A 22658-nucleotide genomic window follows, 5' to 3' on the forward strand; every position below is an offset into this window, starting at 1 on the left:
TCACCCTGTACACACACACACACACACACGCCAGCCAACTGTCGGCCATTTTGAATCCCCGTCTGCCTGACTGGAGGCATTTTGTGAGCAGCTTTGAGTGACGGCCCGTGTTTGGTTGGTGTGTTTGTGTGTGTGTGTCTCTTTACATACAATCGACTGTGTGTTTGTGCATAAATAGCTGCAGCGAAATAGACGTTAAACTGTGAAAAGTGACTTTGTGCTTCTGAATGGCTGATTGATAACACGCAGTCACAAAGTGACGCCGGCGGAGACAAACGCGAAATTCGAGGACGCACCTCCATGTTAATTAAGGCTTCTTCTCAGGGCTGTTTCTTTTGCCTTACTCACATCCTTCCCTCGTGTTCTAGCTTCCTTTACCGCTCGGCGTTCTCAAAAGCTGTGAGCAGAGGTTAAGTCTGACGTGTGTTAACACTGGAAAGCTGTGTGGTGTTAACAAAGTGCTACAGCACAATGCACCGCACAAACGAAATCTGAAACTGACTAAAGGTCCTCAAAGTGTCCTTTGTCCAGCAGGCTCTTATTCTGAACAATGTGCTGCTACATTAACAGAGTTTGTTTTTTTTGCCAAAGTTGTTATATACTTACAGCTATTTCCTAGTATTTAGTAGCAAACCCCAGTATATACTTCTTTTGTGTTCTCCTACTATTATCTATTTTAATTTTTGCAGTTATTATTTCTGATACTGTGGTTTTTTTTTAAGTACTTATCAACAAATCTAGCAATGTTTTGGACAAATCAAAGCTACTTTCTATAGAACACAGTTGCCAGCCCTGCACCATAAGCTCTCAATAAGGTGCCGCTCTCCACTTCTACTCCAATTCATATCACTGTTTTTGAATCATTGGTTATTATTAATTCTTCATTTATTACTTTCTTTGGTCTTTGTTTTGGTAAAATCCAGCTAGAAAACTGTTCTAGTTTAGAATATTCTCTGGAAAAAGGGAAGCAGCTCATGTTTGAAGTTTCTCTGCACTTAAGTTGTAACTGTTAATATGTAGTTTTTATGGGCTATGCTTTAGTAAATGTTTCATACTCGTGTTTATTGACAACAGAAACTGTATTTGGCTGTAAAACTATACAGCAAATGTGAATGTGAAACATTATGAACACAGGCTGTTGCATGTAAGCTTCAGAGAACCAGGCTACACTGTTCTGTTCGCATTTTGCAGGCCTATAGGTGCAACCTCATGGCTTAAATAAATAATGGCTGTGATGCGTGATGTTTAAAACTCTGAATCACAACTGCAAAGACTGACATAAATTCTTATTTTCCAAATGTGTCCTTTTGGTTGAGTGGACCAGACTGTGGATGACTCTGCACCAAATGGATTATGTTTGTTTAAAAGCCGTGTTTAATTTGGGAGAACTGACTGTTAAAATTATATTAATAATATAGAAATCCACGTATCAGCACATGTTATACACTGAAATAACATTACCCAGTTTGTTGAGCTAATACCATAAATATTGCATAAGTATGTGCGCAATATACCATCAATATTGTATATAACATAACTATTAAAGTTAATAATTGTTTTGAAGTTGAGAAGAAGACAGAGGAGGAAGCCACAGGTCTGCCACTATAATTGTGCGCTTGCTGCCAAATCCATTTTAATAGCCTTTATTTACAGCCTCCACACACCCTCAGCCCTGTGTGTGTGTATGAGTTATGAACGGATGCAGAAGTAAGGAGTAATAGCTTCTTCTTCTTCTGCCAGAGTGTGTGTATGTGTGTTTTCTCCCTCTCACCTCATTACACACTTGGCTGTGGTCGGCGCTGGCTGAACTTTGCTGCCAGCAGAGTCATTTTCAGCCTTTAAAATTGAGCACAGGGCTAATTTGCTACACAGCGCACTCATATACACATTTCCCTCCTGCATATTCATATCACACACACAGTGTATTTGTTTAGCCTGCTCGGGCGATGAAATTCTGAACCTGACCCAGGTAAAGTTTTCCCAGTTTTCTCTTCCTCCATTTTATCTCCAGTTTCTTTTTCTGTAAGTTTTCTGGTTGCACTTTTTTAGGTTGTCCTGTGTTGGGATTAACTTCCAGACCTCCTATTTTTTCTCTTCTGTTTGTTTACTTCTTTTTTTTTGGACAATTTCTTCTCCTCCTCCTTCCTACTAATTATGATCTACTTGAGAGATGCTGCCTTTACTCTTTCTTGGATCGTTGTATTGTTTTAAATCATGTTTGTCCATTGTCTTTGCTTACTTTTTTATTATCATCATACAGGCCCAGAAACACTCCTTTCTTGTGCTTGCACATGAACAAACCCTTGATGTGAGATTCCTCTGCCTACACGAAGCAGTGGCAGATGTTGGTACTGTTTGTCCATCACTGCTGCATCTTTGTTTCTTTATCTGGACATTGTTCTTATTTATGAAATGAAACATCTGGTAAAAAGAAAGACACAGCCGAGAATACCAGTACTTTCTTTCTTTCTTCTGCGTACGTTTGAATCGAAGCAATTTTTTTTTCCATATAAACACTTGATGTTGAGAAATAGGTTTATGCTTCAGTGTGAGCCAGGGAACATTCATCTGGGGACACTGGCAGATGCAGTGTTTTTGTAATTTATCTATGAGTGTGCAGGGTCTCACCACGGTACGGGTCAGGCTGGCTGAGGTCCGGCGAGGTGGCTGACTGAACCGGCAGCTGAGGCACCGGCACCTGACCCCCCATCGAATGTCCTCCACGCAAACCGCCCACGCTGCTGCCGTCTTCTCTGTGAGAGCCCACCTGGAGAACAGAGAGGAAAGGCGTGAGGGAGAGTTTCAACAAACAGCTGCTCTGATTCTGTCTACAGTCAGGACTGCAAAACAAAGCATCTTCCAGTTTCTAAGTCCAGATGTAATCTGAGCATTGGTCTACTCTGATGTTCTCCAGGTTCTTTTGTAGAATGTCTTAACTTTTGTCATTTCTGTGGAGGTTTTCTTTACCAGCAGGGTTTTGATCTCATGAGCCTTCTGAATTTAAAGGAGTTTGACCGTGATTAAAAACAACGATATATATATCTGTCACTTTAATTAATTAAATTTAAGTTATACACTGCCACTTTAAAAAACACTTGCCTTCAGCCACTTCACATTGAAAGGTAACGACTATAATATTAAAGAGAGACAGTCTTTCCTATGAGCAAGCACTTGGCAACAGTGGAAAGGAAGAAGTCTCTTAACATGATGAGACCTCCTACTGAACCAGGATCAGCCATCTACCTCAACCAGTTGAGGGGTGAGGAGACAGAGAAAGGAGAAAAGAGCCCCACGGACAACAAAAAACCACTCTGTAGTTTTTAAACAGGTTAATCATACAAGGTTATATAGCATTTTTACTGGGGACTACTTCTGAAGGCGGATTAGCACACCCTGTTGAATTTGGCAGCAGGATGGCTTATGTTGAGTCCATGTGTGTGTTCATTATAATAAGGAACATGTCACCAAGTGCAACATCTGCAACACTGATGTGTTTTCAATAGTTTTTGGACAACAATGGATTTCTGTGGTTTTGTTACACAGGCAATATCCTTTTAATCAGATCAGTTCGCTGATGGCTTTGGTTATTTTGCATGACTTTCTGACCATAAGAAAAATACTAAACATTACCACATATCACTTGAAAGTCAGTAAGCACTAGTCCACACACTAATTTCTTTATTTTAAGCTGAGTTTTTATCAGTTTCTAACAAGAGTTTTAAAAATCCTTTAGTATGGATATTTATATGAAGCAAATGTATGAATTTCATTTACCCTCTTAAAATCCTCCAGGTCATGGACAACCCACCGAGGTAATGGGATAAGATTTGGGAAAATACTTTTATTACTTTAATTTATTACTAATTAGAGTACTTACTTCATTTCTATTGTCTGTTTATATTAGGAATTTTATGGTATCATTTCACTTTTCATGAAACAAACACTGTAATTGTAATGAACTCTTCCTTCCTTTCTTCCCTGAGATGTTGTAGTTCTGTCTTTGGCCTGTTGAGGGCATCCTCACCCTTCTAATACACTGAAGATCCCCATCGCTCCTATCTTTCCAATCTCACATGCATCATTCCCATCAGTGTTTTTTTTTTTTTTAATATTAATTTTCCATTTTTCCAATTTTCCAGACTCCCTGTTTTCACAAGTGTGTGTGTTCGTGTGTGATTGTGTGTTTCAGTACAGGTTCATATCTCCATGTCTGACATGTATATTTACAGTTTCTTCTTTTTTTGGCTCCAAATTGTGTCTCCTTGTTTTTCATGTGGGTTTCAGGGAAATACTGTATGGGTGCGTGTGTGTGTGTGTGTTCTTTGCTGAATCCTATCCATCTGTCTACCACACACACACATGTACATGCACACACACATGACAGCACAACAACTGACAATTATCTTAATGCCCATATGTTTAATTGTGGGATTTCTAATTCCCAGAGCACCAAGTAGCTTCCAGCAGGGACTCACTGTTTTGGCACGAGATGGATTTTTTTTTTAAAGTGTGCATGTGCGTGTGTGTGCAGACTTGTTTGTGTGTGATGCCAGCTTTCTCATGGCATCCTGTGGTTCTGGTCTCTTTCTCACCCTCCCTTCCCTGAGCTTTGTTTTACTTTGAACATTTCAGCGGGGCAGTTGATAAATATGAATTATGATGATGGGTATGCTGTAAAACAGTCCGATATGAATGTCGGGTACAGACCTTACACACCAATCAAAGCTGAATGGCAGCTCAAACTTTGCATAGACACACTGTTATAATGAGCCTATTCCGTGCTGCTATTTTATTCATTCCCCCAGCCTGACAAAGTGTTCGTGCATGGTGTTTTGGGAGTGGATATGTTACCCTGACCAATCAGCAACCAGTGACGTATCCATTTGGCTGATGTCATTGCAGTCTAGATGTATGTATTAGTGGTTCAGGGCCACCTTCTTATGTAGTGGTTTATAAATTTAATATTGACTTGGCCTGATTCCATAATGAGGGGTTTAAATGAAGCAACCATTCTCACCTGGCTTGTTCTCATCCTTCATCCATTTTATTTGTATACTTTCGTTGCAGTTTAATAGTTTTAATGTTTCCCTAAATGCATGTGTTTTAATAGTCCTCTGTGCACAGGGCACCCATGCAAAGGTGGTAAACTTGATATCACTGGGCCATACTACATATATAAAGGTTGAATGAATTATATAAGAGTTTTTCTGGGGTGTTGCTAGTAGCAGCTAACGAAGCGTTGATTCGCTGGTCTCATGCTGAGATGAAGAGCAGGCTGCAGAAGTCTGGTGAGCAAATTTCTCAAACTTTTCCAAAGACACCGACTCAAAGTGAAGTCACTTTAGGCGATTTATCATGCCGCTTGCTCAGGGATTTACACGTTTTTTCACATATGCATTCCTCGCTAAGACCAGGAAATGGACTTTGATGTGTAAAATCCCCCCATACAAAACTCTGAGCTGCTGATAAGCTCAGCATCAGCTGGCCCCAGCAGGTTCCTTCTTGTGTCACTAAACTGCAGGTTATGTGATTCTTCAACTTCTGTAAGAACATATATGCACCGTGAAATCGGCGCTCCTAAAAGTCTTTATGATCAGTTGCTGCACCGTGTGCCTCAGTTGGTATTAGTGTAAAAAACACATGACACTCAAAATAAAAGCAGGACCAGGATTCCAACTTGGAAAGTAGAAAGCACATCCAGCTAGGAAATCCCGGATGCTGCATTGGTAAATAGACATCATGTTATGTGTTGCTTTTCTACTCATCCATTCACATATACATGCATACAGAGCTTTAGAAATCACTCAAACACTGGCGGATACATCGGTGCAATCTGGAGTTTATTGCCCTATGAAATTTGGACATGCACGCTAGTGCAAACATTTACTTAAGTCCAACAGAAGCTGTTTTCACAAATTTACTCTGTGACAATTTGAGGACAAGTCAGGACATTTTCCACATGCAGCACATGGCAGGGACTGCTTTAAACGTCGTTGCACTCCTGGACGTGCTCCATGTGGTTTAGGTGAGGAAGGTGCCTGAGGTGCAGGAAGAAGGACATATGATCCCGACTTGCTAGAGAAAAATTTACCAGACAATTAACTTTGATTTTCACGTATCAGCACAATCTGACGTCACATAGGCTTCTTACTGGGGAAAGACCAGTTAATATCTGCTGGGGATTATCTAGAAAAATTATTTATTTTAGTGCATGTTTGAAGGCTACAGTTGGGGAAACAGTGTATATGGATTGTGCAGATGAAAGTACAAAACAAATGTATTTTTATTGTTTTTCCCTTTTAAATAAGTACCCAATGACATCACACTTTTTCCTTCAGCTTCTAATACTTTTAAAGACGATGAGGTCTAGAGGTGGTGTTACACATTGCTGTCAGTTTCAGAAAATCAGCTTTTAACTAGATCAAATCTTAACGGTGAAGGTATGTTTTGACATATATTTTAAATGTCTTATATGCTGTGCTTCACTAGTTCAGTTTTTATGTATCCTAGGATAACCATAGTGTAAATAAGGTTGTTTTGAAAACCAAATCCCTCTGTCTGCCTGTTAATCCAGCTGGCTGACAGCGAGGTCTTGCCCACCACATGCCAAACTCCCCTCTCGCTCCGTGCAAATATCACAAAATGTCGACAGGCTTGTCAGCATGGGTGTGTGTTTCTGTGCGCGCATGTGTGTGTGTTTCAAACTGAGCGCCCTCCACCTATCCGTCCATACGTCTGCTTGCTCCCTTATTTATTGTTTGCCTCTCGTCTTTCTTTCTGTCTTTTCTTTTCCGTTCTCTGCCTTTCATCACCGCCTGGATTCCCAAATGTAAAATGGCAGCAGAGAGAGAGAAATGGAGAGGGTTTCGTACATTTTTAATGGAGGGCTTTTATATTTCAACAAGCCTTCCCTGTCTCTTCCTTAATTTAGTTCAACGAGGAGAGAAGATGAGGAGACAGATGGAGGAGAAAAATATAAATAAATTACACATAAACTGATCTGCTGCTGGTGTAAACCCGATAGATACCACAAGGTGCAGCCACACCCACTTAGGCACCATTCTTCAGGTTTAAATATAATATCAGCTTTTCAACAAACGGAGATGTCAGAATGTCCCTGAATGCAGCAGGGAGACTTTTAAAAACAGTCACAAATTCATTAACATGTCACAACAACTTCGTAACAGACAAAATTAATTTTCCAGTTTTCACATGATAATGCAACTTTGATTAAACATAAAAATAGAAAAATATACCTCTGTAGGTTTAATTCTGATGGACTATAACTAATAAAGAATGGCTGCCTTGAAGAAGAGAAGTCATTATAAATGTAATGAATATGATTTAAATCAGCGGTCCCCAACCCCCGGGCCTCGGACCGGTACCGGTCTGTGAGTCGTTTGGTACCGGGCCGCGAGAGTTGAGGCTCAGGTGTGAAATGTATGGTTTTCAGGGTTTTTATCGGTTTTCAGCGTTATTTTGTTATCGTTTTTATCGTTTACTCGGTTTTCCTGGGTCTTTTCACGTGTGTTATGAATAAATTTTCTTTTTTTCAGTACTGGTACTAGTTTTATTTTGTTGTATTTATCCAAGACACCTTAAAGGCCGGTCCATGAAAATATTGTTGAGCATAAACCGGTCCGTGGCGCAAACAAGGTTGGGGACCGCTGATTTAAATAACCAACTTCCCCTCAGGGCCCAGTGACACAGGCCTAGAAACTGGTCGGCAACATTCTGTCAACCACACGTCACTAGGGAAAAATGTGGTCCTTAACCAGCTGGCAAACAGTTGCTGGTAGCAGCTAAGTAAAATTAATCAAAAAGAGGTTTACAGTGCTGCAGCTACACTGAAAAACCTCCAAATGTCTCTAGACAACTACAGGTGACTGTGGCAATGTGTTAGCAACCAAAGCAATCACAAAAAAGTTTCTGGTGGATCTCACTCTTTGAAGGAGATTTTTCCCAGCAACAGCAGGAACCATTCGGTAACCAACTGGGGAATACACATTTTTCCCTAGTGACCAGAGGGCACAAGTGGATCAACGGCCAGTCTCTCATCCTTTATCCCAGTGATCCCCAAACTTTTATATGAACTAAAAAAGTAAACAGTGCCTCCATAAGTCTCTGCTTCTCTCGCTGTGTACAAGCTAATCAACCACTGCAGCTGCTAAAGCCACAACGCTTGTGCAGGAGGAGGCCGGGGTGGATAGATCAGTCAACATCCTGTTTCATATATTTTAACAGAAACCCAGACTCCCGAATACCTACCTAAGAGCTTTTGGTAGATACTAAGGAACTACTGCTGGTTGACACTGCGTGAGGCTTTGTGGTTAGGCATTCAGACGGTACTGCTGAAGGAAATACAGTAGCAGACTTTGTCATACCCAGGCTGGTGAATGTTAAGTTTAAAAAGTTCCCAGATTTATAAAAAAAAAAAAAAAGTCAAACAATAAGCTGATGGATAATGTCTCAGTCTGACAGGCATGTGTACGTTTGTTTTCGTTTAACTATTTGACAATCATTGATATGCAACACATTTCCATCACACCTAATAAGGGCTAAAAGGGTTTGTTCGGCAAACCTTTAGGCAAAGAATTACAGTGTAAAAATTCTACATTAGTAACAATATAAGGATATTGGAAAAATTTGTTTTAATGTCATCCTAAAATAATCTTATCAGATTTTATCCCTGTTCCAACAACATTAATTCCATTATTTTATGTACTGTATAAATGTTCTTGCAATGAACCAAGCAAACTGAGAGTCAGAGACAAACATAAAGGCAAAGGTGCTGAGTACCTGTCATCTGCAATGCTACTGATCAGTGGGATCAGTGCACTCTTTTAAAATGAGTGTGCGAATCCAATGATTGCGCAGGAAGATGAAGGAGAAGAGAATTTCTGGGTCACGGGATGACACACATTTCTCATGCAGTCGTAAACAGGAGGGAGAAGTCTGCCCCTGCTGCTGCGGTCACAAATCCGAGAGAAGGAAAATAAACTTTGCATCTCTGTAAATTGTAATATTTCACCCTGCATTAGTTGGATTCCTGCAATTTCCATTTGTCGTTTTCAATTATTGTTGAAAAGCAAAAAGAAAACCAACTCTGCAAGATAAAATTCAGAGCACAGAGCAGGAGAGGAGATAACATAAAGCAGGGTGTCCAGTGTGGTGTCCCAACCTTAGCATGTTGGTAACTGCGTCCTCTTGTCCTATTTTTGTTACAGTCGTGTTTTGTTAGATTTTAGTGACTGAACTACTTGGTTAACCTAAAGTTAAAAAACATTAAAAGGAAATCTCTTCATTTGTTGCTTCTTTATGATAAAAGTGAAAAAAAAAAAAAAAACAGAAAACGAGGAAACATCTTCCAGTAAATATAAGAAAAAAGAAAAACCCTCACACCTCTGTGACGTGTTTTTAAAGACATGCTAAATCACTGTGAGACCCAAAAGTAAACCACTCGGTTACAATGCAACACTTTTCTGTAGCTGTGATACACATTTGCTAATGAAACTGTAAATAAACTTGAACAAGCGCACACACTGCTACACATACTGGAACATTGAACACAGCCTTTCCTCTGTGCACACTGAACGTTTGACAGAAAGCACCTGCAACATCAGCGCGCACACACACACACACACACACACACACACACACACACACACACACACACACACAAGACTGCTATTGACATTGGACTTCCACAGGGGAAACTACAGTGACATTTTCCAGTGATGTGACATGTATGCATTTTTTCCCCAATTTCCATTTAATTAATGGAGTGAAGGACGACAGACTCCTTGTCACTTAAAATGCCGTTTAAATATAAGACATGAAACAGAGGAAAATAGGTGGACAGAAATGGAATTATGTCATGTGGAAAAATGTTGTTCTTGTTATTTTTTCCTCTTTTGGAGCAAATTCCATCAGGATGATCTGTTATTTCTGTTTAAAAAATAACCCAACTTTTTACTTGTAGTCTTAAGTACTTTACCTTTAAGATACCAACAGATAAATTACAAAGAAAAATTTGTGTAAATATTTAACAGTTACTGTGTTTAAATCTAAAAGTGCAGCTTCGCAGCTTTCACCCTTTAACTTTTTAAATGTAACTTTCTTTACGTTATATGCACTCTTGATATGCACTGCTTCTTTAATAGATTCAGTGTATTTAGCTACATGTATGTAAGATTTTCAGATCTGAATCTAGGACAGCAGCTACTTTTTGCAAAGATGTCCATACTGTTTAAAATATCTTTTTTTTTAAAATATTTTTTTCTTTTTCCTTAATTTATGTATATAAATATAGATTTGAATATTAAAGCTGATGAAGTTCATTTATTTTATACATGTACTATTTTTCAATATTAAGCATACTTGCTATGTTCCTATTACTTATTTGTAATATGAGTATTTATTAAACAATAAAAAATTAAATTGTTGTCCCATTTGGATTTTCATATAAACATGGATGAGATTTATGCATGTTCCATTGCTTCTGCTTCAAAACTATGTTGTATCAAGTAATTATCCAGGTTGTTACAGTTTATTTATCTAATTATCTTCATGAACAAGAGGCTGAACACAAATACCCAATGATCATAACCTCATTCTCTCATAAATATTCATAATACACTGCAGAGCTGTTGAACAGAGCGCAAAGGCAAAGTGTTTTAACCCAACTTTACAACCATATAAGCTGGAAGGAAACTACCTATGTTCTTTTGAAATAAATGGTAACCATATTTAAAGCATTTAAACATTTTTTCTTTTCATTTCAGTTTTTTGCTGTGCAGTCAGCACATCACTTCCATTTTTACACCTATTTTGAGGCATCATGGCCAGCAGTATGGGGCCACTTGCACATTACAATTCTACTCTATATTATAACTGAAAATGCCATTAAAAACCAGGCACATTAATCTGCTCCAGCCTCGACTCTTCTGGGAAGGTTTTCCATGAAAAATTTTAGGCCACAGGGATTTGTTGGAAGCATACCATTGTCTAAAAAAAACCACGGTGTGCCTTAACATGGAGATTGTAACTACTATTGTAAGGAGGTAAATGGGGGCAGTAGATTTCTATCAGCTTATATGAATGAATTTAGTGTTGCAGATTATTAAAAGACATAAATGTGTTTCACAGCACTGATGCAGATTATGATCCATTTCACTTTACTGTAACCCTGCTTAATGGAGAGAGGAAGAGAGGCTTTTCTCTCTTAACCTTTCCCCTCTTTTTAGAGACACCCTCCAAACTGAGCCAGGATGCAGTAAAATAATGAGCGTGACTTAAACACATCACCGGCAGGCAGACTGCAGAACAGAAAACAAACTCTAAAACCTTCAGTGAGAGTCTGGGGAGCACAGTCTTTTCTTCCTCTCCAATTTGTTTTAAATCAGATCACATTTAGTTAAATGTCACATCACTTTGCTGCTCGTCTGCTTTGTTGGCAGCATGCAATGATGGGATCAAGCTACTTTGATATCAGCCCAGTGATGGTCCAAGATCATTTAAGTCACTTGAATAACAGCATGCCTAAATGACAGAAGGGAAAATGTTGGAACCCATGAGCTAACTTCTGTCTTTACATATTTTAATTTGTGTGCATGATGCACTGATGCTTATGTACTGTATATGTCTCCCCCTCTCACATCAGTCTACCACCTGTTTTCCCAGAGTTATGACCTCAGCTTGCAGGCGTCTCTGCCTAACACTGCCAAACTACATACAGCTGTGAGTATGTGTATGTGTGTGTGTGTGTGTGTGTGTGTGTGTGTGCAGCAAGAGAGAAAGAGAAGTAAGTACATCTAGACAGCAACATCAAAACAAAAAGGACAGAAAAAAAATATGTAATAATACAAAGTAAAATGAGACAAAGGTGTGTGTGTGTTTGGGAAAGAAATTATTAAAAACAGACACAAAACAGAGTAGTCACATGTGTAGGGGAGTAAATGGAAAAAAACAAAAACAAATGAGAAACAAAGAGTGAAAAGAGAAGAGGAGGGGGACTAGGAAAAGAAAGACAGGAAAGGGAAGAAAAAAATTGAGGAAAAGGGTGGGAAGGGGAAGGAAGAAAGGTAGGAAAGGAGCGATAGTGCATGCATGCATATATAAAAAGTAGTCAGTCTCAGTGCAAAGACAATGGAGTCATTTTGGAGATGACATCACCCCTTCCTCTCTCACTTGTTTCTTTTTTTCCCTGCATTTCTATGGAGTCACTTCCTTTCAAACTTCCTGTTTATGCTGTACACACACCAATAAATTTCCACAATGCCTTTGTGGCTAATTTTCCAGAACGTTCATTAAATTAAATTATGAGTACATGGAGTTTATTTGTCCAAACCTATGACAATATCCCTTAACTATATTCAATGGCAAGCTAAGATGTTTACAGGAGAGCCTGGTTTTATTACACAGACCACAATACTCGCATCCTAGGTCACAGTCTTTGTCAGCCATGCTTCTATTTGCTAAAAATAAATCCAGCATTGATTAAATCAGCATTTTGCTGCTGTGGCTTCAGAGACGTGCAAAAGGTGTCCTTTGCATCTGATGCAGCGATGTCTTATTTTAAGAGACAGTTTTCAGAAGCTAACAAGTCCACATGTGGAGTTTAAAGGGTTTATCAGCTGGGGAACTGGAGTTTGAAGCTTCAACACTATGCTGTGAAGTCAGAAGCTATCTTAGATGGATGAAAGTTGGAGTACTAAGTTAAAAGCTAGCAACACTAGCAAGTTTGATTAGCAAGCTGCATTCATAAACAATATGGCTGCAAAGAAGAGACACAGTTAATTAGTGCTAAAGTAAAAGACTAGAACTGAGAAACTACCCAAAGAGGATAAGACTGATTTTTGTACCACACTGTAAATTTGGGCATTTTAATGCTTGAGTCTGTGGAGATTGGCTCACTTTTGAAGACAGTCTAAAGTGACAGCTGGAGGAACTGCAGTATTTGTTGACTTCATTTTTTGTGCTACATTTCGCTCACTTTTTACTTCTGCTTTCACTCACCTGTTAGCTTTGGTCACTAAAAACAACTTGGTAAACTTGAGGCTTGGATTTATATTTGCCTCTGGAAACATTAGCACCATTAAAAAATTATCTAGTACATTGAAATGTGATGTCAACAGGTTACAAGCGTCCATATGTGACAGTTTTGGAGTGAGAGACCTGTTATGGTAAAGATGCCAAAACACACTGTGCATCTCTGTAAGACACCAGCAGCTTTGACAAAATGCAAGAAATTGACACCATGGGAATAAAAAATGGGCTGAAAGTTTACATTTGTTCACACAAGTGAAGACTTTCAACACAATATTTTTCAAAATACTTCACACTTATATCGATGTTGAAGATCGCATTCATCACACAGGTAGCTGCAAGAGAACTTTAAGCCAGTTAACATCTTATAAAAAGGTCTCAATTTATTTTCCTTCGCTTCTGCAGAAATGTCCAATAAGGACTGGTTTAAAATGAAAAGAAACAGTTTGGGAGACCCCGTGAAGTGATGTGACCCAGTCAGAGGGGGTGTGATGTGTGCAGTTACAGAGCTGCTGTGTTTTCAGTCTTACATTAATGAGTCTATTTTTCTATCAGCCAATAATCCAAAGCCTGAATAAACACACACACATGGGTCCTAATGACAACACAGGGAGTCATTTATGAGCTTCTGTGTGCGTGTGTGCTTTAAAGAGCCCGAAAGTAAACACTGTTTTTCAGCACTCATCCGTCACTTCATTTTCATTCTCTTTTTCCACCGGCTGCTTACATATAAAAACAAATCCAAAATGTATTTGGATTAGTTTTGCTATTAATCCCAAAAGTAGTTTAGAAAAATATTAACCTTAACAAGAAGTAAACGCCAAATGTTTTCCGGGGCTGAAATTCCAAATCACTTCATGAAGCATAATGCCAAGTTTGTATCTGGGGACGTCCAAAGAGCAAAGAAGTGCTTAGAATGATCTCCAGATGAAGCGGAAAAGTAGTTTGCAAGTATTTCCCTTCATTTTAAGCCAGCAAATTTAACAGCAAACTTAAAATTATGTCACGTCAAACGCATTTTTTCATGTCTCTCAAGTCTAACAGAAACTTTTAAAATGTTTTTAGAACTTAAAATCTGAATATCAGCCAAAGTCTGTGAGTAGTTTTTTTCTCCTTAAATATATGAACAGAGACGTCATTAAGCTTCCTATTAATTTGCAGGATTTACCATTATTATATCATCCTCTTATTGACTTCCTTTAGCGTACAATTTAAATGTCTTTTGAAATCAGAATACCAAACTGATCTATTTGGTTTTATTTTGGTAAAAACTATTTGATGAAAGTAGCTGCATAACACTAAAACCTACCTGTCAGTTTCTCTACAAATACTATCCCCAAAACTAGTTTCTAAACCTGAACATCAAGCTAATAACCCACAATTCACAGGGTACAGTAATTTATTACTGTACAGGTAGAAATTGACACATTATTTTTGCCATTGTTGGCATCACACAAAATAATGGGTATTAAAAATTTACTGACTAATGACAAATGTGACCATTACGTTGAGCAAAGTTTGTGTGAGGTCCCTTTAGGCAATCATTGTATGCACGTTTCATTAAAATCTGACTAATACTGTAGGAAGGAGTAGCGTTTCTAATGATTTGTGGATGGATGGACACACGAAGGATGCCTCGCCCTTTTCTCTTCACGATGCTAATGGCAGTGAAATGGTGACTTTCTTCGCTTGTGCCCAGCTTTGGTCCCAACCAACATGCCTTCAAAGCACAAGCTAAAAGAGGGAAACGTCCCCAGTAGATCAGCAGCTAAGACTTCTCTGCACAGCTTAAAAATGACACATCCTAATTTGACTCATTATTAAACACTTAGAGGTTTATTAGAAGCATTTGCGTGTGTAATCTAGTTCAACAGCGCTGCACTGGGGCTAGCCCTCCTCATGTGATGGATGAAATGTTTGAAACACTTTGTACACCAACAACTGCTGTAATGTCACCAAGTAGAATCAAAACTTTCTGTTTAAGCTTCATAAAAACAGAGGTTGTTGTGTTGGGTTAAAACAGGCTGCCCACGTGTTCCTAATAAAACGCATGGTGAGACTAAAGAAGCAGGAAGGACAAATAAAAATACGACTGTACCAGTGGCGGCTCCTGAAAAAAATCTCAGGGGGGGCAATTTTTATGATATCGACTAAAATGACCCATTTAATGAGTACATCAAACAACACAATTTTAATTTGTTGCTAGGTGATTAACTCATACAGTGATACCTCATGCCCACTAGATGGCAACACACAACAGAAAGCTTTCCTCTAGCTACATAAGTTACAGGTAGAAAGCGAAAGAAATTAGCATCCAGTAGCCTTTAAGCAAAAATGAATGTGTCCACTTACTCATTACTTAGGCTACATCAATCCAATGTTGTGTGGTGTAATCAAGCAACAATATAAAGCCGGCTGCATCATATAAATCAATATGCACAGCCTGTCAGCCACGACTTGCGCTGGAACCAACTCCGACAAAAAGTCTGTTGTATGCTTTTGACTTCTCCTTCGTTGCCTGGGTTAGTTGAATTTCGGGCTTGTCAGGTCCCAACTCTTTAACTTGCAGTTTTTCTGCCATTGTCCTTCTGGCAAAAGGGTAGGTTAGAAGCGATCTAACCGAATTTGGGGGAGGCTGTGCCTCAACCGTTAACAATACCGCTGCCATCGTCTCTCTCTGACCTTATAGCTCACTTAGGCTACTGACTGAGGTAAAATTCTAGAACAGCAAATCTTCGCGCGTTTTCTGCAGGGGCGCAATTTTAAGCGCCCCCAAACCATTTAATTCAGCGACGCTGATAGGTCAAATATTTATTATTTTCCCCTGGCAACCATTTAATGATAGGCTATTTCGCTGCATATCAAGGGCGCTTTGACGAGCGCCCCAGAAGAAGAAAAACACCGTTTGTTGGTTGAACTTTAATGAGTCAGCTGGTGAAAATGTTAAAATACGCCTGGCTGTATATGGGCACACACATAGTAAAACTATCATTGATGAATTTTTTAAAAATATATATTTTTACTCCTCCACATTTGGGGGGGCGGAGCCCGAGCGCCCCCTATGGGCCAGCCGCCACTGGACTGTACGCAGGAAGACCGACAAAACTGGACGACACCTATGAAACTCTGAGCTGCAGTATAGAGAGACAGCTGGACAGACATGCGTGAGAAGAAGATGATCTCTAGGGGAGCCGGCCAGCACACACACCAACGCACACAACACGCCCTTCAACCACAGGTGCTCTCCATTTAGAAAACAACACTTCAAAGTAAATACTTTAACAAAGAACAGAGACAGAGGGACAAAGCTCCTGAACTACTGTAGTGGGAACACAGCAAAGTGCTGCTGGCATCCCCTACAGCCTGCTGTGCTCATTACAGCCACAACAAAACATTGTTGGATCAAAAACACTGCCAAAAAAACAGGCCTGCAAATGAGGAGTATTTGCAAACTTTGAAAACTAAAACATGATGTCTTCAAATATCTTGTTTCTAACATAATACATAAATACAACTGTGGCGGTTTCAAAAAAGAGAAATTATGTTTTCTATTACGTTTAGAATTTGTTTTGTGGAATCTCCTTAAGGAGAAGAGGACGAGGTGGTCCTCAAAAACGCGGAAATCTGTTTGCGGAAGCCAGCCGAGGGGCAGCCAATAGGAATAAAGGGAGCTTATAAGAAGGGGGCCTTACAGGGACAGGAGCTAAAACAGTTTGTGTCATAAACACTTAAAACAACATAAACGGCCATCACAAGGTAAGTAAGGTTTTTTGGGGTTTTTTGAATTACGCAAAGTCTAAATATAACAATGTGGAGCTGGAAATGCACATAATTTGACTTTAAAGGTATTCTTGTAAATTAAGATATTCCATATGGTGTCGAAGTGGACTCAACATAAGTTGAAAAACCCTAACCCCATGCTGTAATTTTTTGTAATACCAATTTGTACCGCAGGATGCGCAGTGAGTCACTGAAGCCCTTATTTACACATGTATGTCACTGAGAGCGCATATTTATTGTAAATACAAATATAGATGAAGCCGACAAAGCCTGTTGAAGATATGGTGGTAGTAAAAGTTAACAGGCAGTCCACGTGCAAAATCGTGTTAAAACATTGCCCCCTGGTGGTGAAGGTTTTTGTTAAATTCTGCAGAGGGTGATTACAAAAAGCACCTTTAATGTGACTACAAGTGACAAGAACTTTGAACTAACACACAGAAAATAGCTCATTTCAGATACTGCCCGAGCTTTAAGACGTAAACAACGCAGGTTTGGCTGAAGATGTTCAAGCATCTGGAATTGTTTATACTGTGTACTGTATTTTATAATGGGCTTTCTCTCGCCCTCCTACATCTCCTTATGTCACACAGCTGTTTTGTTCTTTATGTTTATTGTTTCAAGTTGAAAAAAGGGCCCCAAAGTCTTAAATATGGAAAACATTACTGCTGTCTCACTTCATATTTTCAGTTTAAACCTCCTCTCCATTCATGTTTGCTCTCATCTTCTTCCTCACATTTTTTCAGTTGTGTGAAGTTTCACATTTTCTAAGTGACTTTTAAATATACAAATCTGGTTTAATTAACAGCACAAAAGGAAAGGCTGTTTTTAAGTTTTATTTTTAGAGTCCTGGGAGCATGAATCAAGTTTCATTAAATATCTTGTAAGCCTGTTTTTTAAAGAATCACATGCCTCTGATTATCTGTGTTGAAGTAACAGAATTTCTGTCCGTTTGTAAGATATTCTCTTTTACTTGTAGGCTAAAGTCTTTGGTGAAGCTCCAGAACATTTAAGCAATGCTTTCTTTTTAACTCCTACAAGACTTGACTTCACACTGTGCCTGGTTCTACTAACCATGACATCACCACAGCATAGACAGAGTAACTCAGGTCCTACCATGAGGGAGTGTCTGTTAGCCGATAGCAGCCCCGTTCCATATCCGCTGCCCAGAGCACCCATGGCGCCGTTGTGCGTGTGTGCGGCCCCGATGAGGCCGTGCATGTCTCCGTGACCACTGGCCATACCCGTTGACGGTCCCACCGCGTGGCTCCGCAGTACGTGAATGGCATCGTCCAAACGCTCCAGGCGGTCCTCGATGCGACTTTGCTGCAGAGTGAAAGGACAAAAAGAGATAAGAAACCTGCTAAATGTCCCTTTAAACTGTTTTTTTTTTTTGTGCAGGACATCTCAAAACCTTGAGAAACAAAACTGCTTTCTACCACCTGTGATGGGTAATTAGAGAAAGTGGAAAAATACGGTTTGGGGTGAACTGACCGATGATCACAGGTGTTTTAGTGTATGTATGTGCTCACCAGAGAGTGCAGTGGAGCCTCGTAGTTTGGCGATGATGCTCCCTGCCCGCCATTCCTCGACCAGACGGCTGAACTGGCAGCTAGGAGAGAGGAGACAAGGACACATCATGTTGAGATGGAGAGGTCTGAGGCAGATTAAAAGCAAGGGCAACTTGAGAGAATTCAGACCAGAGGCGGATATGAGTAGGTGATCGGGATGGGAATTCAACTTTTTTTCTGCTTTTTTATAGTGCAAGCTGACATGTCTTCATTTGTATGTGTTCTTTGATAGGCCCAGTGCACGCTGGATACACACCGACCCTCCGTGACCCTGCAGAAAATGGCTGGATGTCCGTGTGGAATAGAGCCAAAACCTCTGCTTTTATATGTCAAAGACAGAAGCCACTCGACGTGCAGCACAAAATGCCAGACAAAACGTCTTTACACACGAGGAGACCCTTTAATCGTATCCACTCGTGGTGCTCAGACATAATAGGCACAGAGACGAGGAAGAGGAGACAAAAACAAACCAACTCATATCTCATAGCAAAAATGCTAATATCAGGCTTTTGTCTTTGAAAAGGTACAAGTGGTTGATTAGCATGGGCCCTCTGCAGAATAAACAAGCTTTGTGTTCCTGCTCGTCTCTGCTTTTGTGCTGGTTTTCACTCTGAAGGGCCACATCTGAATCGAAAGGTCTCATTAGCTGGTAGGCAGAGGAGACACAGCGACTTGTGCAAATTTACATTAATATGAGTTTCTGAGAGACGACAGGCCAGTATGTGTAGTTCTTTCAACAGATGACAGAAGAGACAAGAATGGGCTGTGGCCGGTGAGCATGTTAGCCAGTTTGGAACGTCCGAGTGCTAGAAGAAACTGGTCTCACAGAAATGTGTAAAATGACCATGAGAACCACCTTCACCATCATTTAGTTGCATTTAGTCACAACTTTCAGAGGTCAGCTTGGTTAGGTGCTTTAACCCTTTTTAGCCTGACACTGAACACGTCCATGAGAGCATTTTTACATGCTGTAGCTGCTATGCATCAATACAACCGTTATATCGCAAATTTTAACAATATGTATGTAATCCAGCTTCCTGTAAAGGAAACAGGGTCTTGAGAGCAGTAGTTTCTAAATTTGGGAAGTCTGTTAAAGCTTATAAAAGCTTTTTTTGGTCAGATTTGGATCTTTTCCTAAATCTGACCAGGTTTTGGTGGTACCCAAGTCTAACCAAGCAATGAATAATCTTGTCATATGGGCTATAATTATTCCTGAAACAATTGAGTGGTCAATACAGTTAGCAAGCAACCAAAAGGTTGCTGGTTCAATTCCATACAAAGTCACAAATCCCCTTTCAGGGTTGTATTGGGAACGGTAATACTCCGCCAGAACAAACATGGAGAAGCTAAAAACAGCTTGTTATTGTACCTTAAGAGGCTTTTTGGAAGGTGCTGCTGTTGCACCCATGCTGGGGCTACTTATTTGTGTTTTGTACTGTAAAACAGTGGTATAAAACCTGATAGCAACACTGAATACAGGTATGCCCAGCAAATTCATATTTTTATTAATATCACTACACACTTTGAAATAAGGTGACACTTGAATGTCACATTTCTTGTCTTACTGACCACTCAATGCTTTAGCTATCTCACATCTGCACCTATGGTCATATTGGCATAAGAAAAACCTCAGGAAGGTTAATGCGTAAAAGTTCTTACATTGCTAACTTCGGCTCCCAAAGACACAAGCAGAATAAAACTTGTCCAAATTAATTTGAAAGAAACAGTCTAGTATCTTCTTGTCTCTCAGAAAGGGGAATATAAATACCTTGGTCCAATAATCAGACCTAGGCAGTGCTTTGGTGGCAGAAATATAAAGCTATTTCTGAGAGTACAGAATTATACTCAGAAAGGTTAGGGAAGAGATGTATGCATACCATTTGACTTCTGGAAAGTACTTTATACTGTGGCCAAATACATTTAAATAAAAGTCAATCTAAAAATAGACATTAAGCTACAGTAGATTTCTCGATTTAAGAAAATTCTGCTCCCAAGACCCTGTTTGCTTCAACAAGAAACTGGATTACAAAATGATGGCTAGCAATGAACAGAAGTTTTAGTAACACGGTTTGGCCACCAGGCACAAATCTATCTTGAAGTCATGTGTGAACATGGAGGGACTGAACCGCTAACAACATAACAACTGCTAAAAGTAATTCTTTTAATGTTCATTCAAATTCATAATTTTACCATCTATGCTGATCTATAATGGTTGAACCTGCCCATGTTGGAACCTGCCCAGGTGGTTAAAGATCCCTTCTTTCCTCCTCCCTTTTTATACCTCTCCTCCTCCTCCTGTGTTTGTTTCGGCTCTCTTCTTTTATTCCCCCTTCTCTCTCCTTGAACCCCTTCCATTCCCCTATCTGCCCTCACCGCCGATCTCTTCCTTGTAACTCTGATCTCATCTCATTAGCACGTTTCTCTTTTTCATTGTCTTCCCACTTTGTCTCGCAGTCGTTTCTCTCCCCTCTCCTTTATTCATATTACATGCTCATTTCCATATGCTAATTAATGAATAATCACCTGGGTACATTCATGTGCAAATACAAATATATGTATTAAACGGCAGGGTAAATTATTCCGAGTCCAATGCTGTAAAACACCCTTGCAAAATTAGCCTTGGATATCAATTTGCATGTAGTTTGCTCTAATAGGCTTCATTTCTAATTTGTAAAAAGTGGAGTAACTCTGACACAATGATAAACACCAATTATGGTTTAGCAGGCAATATCCTAGACAGCTACAATGACGAAGAGAAGGAGGAGGAGGAGGAGGAGGAAGAGGGGAGGGGGACTGTGTTTGCAGAGCCGGTAGGTTTGTGAACGATTTGTCGAAGTGGTGCTCGTAATTAAAGCTATCAGTCACAAGGCGCGGCGGCGAACTATCAAACGGTGTGTGTAGCAGCGACAATTAGAGACAAATTCGACACAACTATTATTAGGAAAAGTCATTTTTCACTTTAAGGAGCAGCTAGAGTTTACAGCATTCACAGAGAGAAGGAGTAATTGGTGGAAATAGGAGAGCGAGGAGGGGTGCAAAGAGGAGACAGCAATTATTAATGCCTTATTTTGGCTTTGTCTTATGACAAGAAATTGCACTTTTGATAAGGAAAGAAATCCCTAGTTTATTCAATTAAATATATAGTTTCAGTTAGTGTTTTAAATATATTTTGGATAACTTAATACTCTCCTCATCCCCAGAGCTGTATTAAAGATTTAAGGTTTCAGACCAGTCGAAACAACCCAGTGCTGTTAACTTAATTCTGAAGTGCTTTCAAACTTCAAGTCAGAGGTAACCTTCAGCCAGTGCAAACCTTTTTAGAGAATCTGTATTTTTTACACTAGGTAAAGTCAAGGGGTTCATTAAATAACGGTTAAACTCACAGAGTCACAGAATCATATTAATACATGTAATGTTGATAATTTATTAAAATGTGTTATGTCTGTAGTTGATACATATTCATCTTATACTGGGAAAAAAATGGAAATGCAAATGAAAAAATAGTTTGAAATCTTTAAAATTAGTATTATTTAAAGAGTTTAACGAGCAGTATTTGTAGGTGTTGTGAAAACGTCCTTACATTTGTCACTATGTGGAAGTGTGGGGTTCCACTTTTAAAAAAACAATAAATTCAATAGTTTTATCACAAAAAAGTGTCACTATTTATACCACTATTTCCAAAGTCTCACTATATCAAATTTAATGAGCTGGTTTATTTTAAAAGAATGCAAATAATGTTAATATTGATAGAAAAATCAAAGTCGCTTTCAAACTGTGTACAGAGAAAATATGTTTTTTCTTTGAAATTTCACTGCAGAAAAAGCTAAAAAGAAAGTGGCTGAAAGAAAAGTGTTTCTATTGTTAGTTTTAGATTATTGAATAATGCTCACATAAGTACAAAAATGTGTAATTCACTTTTTGCTGTTTTGTTGTTCTAGTTTATGACATTAAAAAAAACGAATTAAGGCTTCACAGATGAGAATGTATGCGATTAGAGGATTTTACTGCAATTTAATAAGAAATCTTTCTTACAAGATCACATGCCTCTTTCAGGCAAACTGAAAGGGTCTAGAGGGTTGAGTTAGCCAAGCTCAAATCAAGTTACCAAAGAGGCAAGTCAAAAGTCACGTGGGACGAGTTCAAGTCAAAAGTCTCAAGTCTTGAAAAAGTCCAGGCACTTTAAACACGTCTGAGTCAAGTCTCGCATCCTTTAGATTTATTCAGGTCTTACTCGAGTCCAAGTCTTTAGTCAGCTCTGCTTTT

The 22658-nt window shown here is 39.2% G+C and overlaps 1 protein-coding gene across 12 annotated transcripts in view; it reads right to left on the minus strand.

The window, feature by feature from the left end:
* LOC120747519 (transcription factor 4-like) overlaps window positions 1–22658 on the minus strand; it is a 241178-nt gene that overhangs the window by 13926 nt on the left and 204594 nt on the right. For all 12 annotated transcript variants that reach the window (XM_040053458.1, XM_040053457.1, XM_040053455.1 and 9 more), the window contains 3 exons: window positions 18357–18436; window positions 17941–18150; window positions 2629–2767 (listed from right to left, as the gene is read on the minus strand). In XM_040053458.1, coding sequence (XP_039909392.1) covers window positions 2629–2767; window positions 17941–18150; window positions 18357–18436 — 429 coding nt within the window. The remainder of the gene's footprint in view (window positions 1–2628; window positions 2768–17940; window positions 18151–18356; window positions 18437–22658) is intronic.

This window comes from Simochromis diagramma, unplaced genomic scaffold, assembly GCF_900408965.1.
Source record: "Simochromis diagramma unplaced genomic scaffold, fSimDia1.1 OVJJ01000596.1, whole genome shotgun sequence".
NCBI lineage: Eukaryota > Metazoa > Chordata > Actinopteri > Cichliformes > Cichlidae > Simochromis > Simochromis diagramma.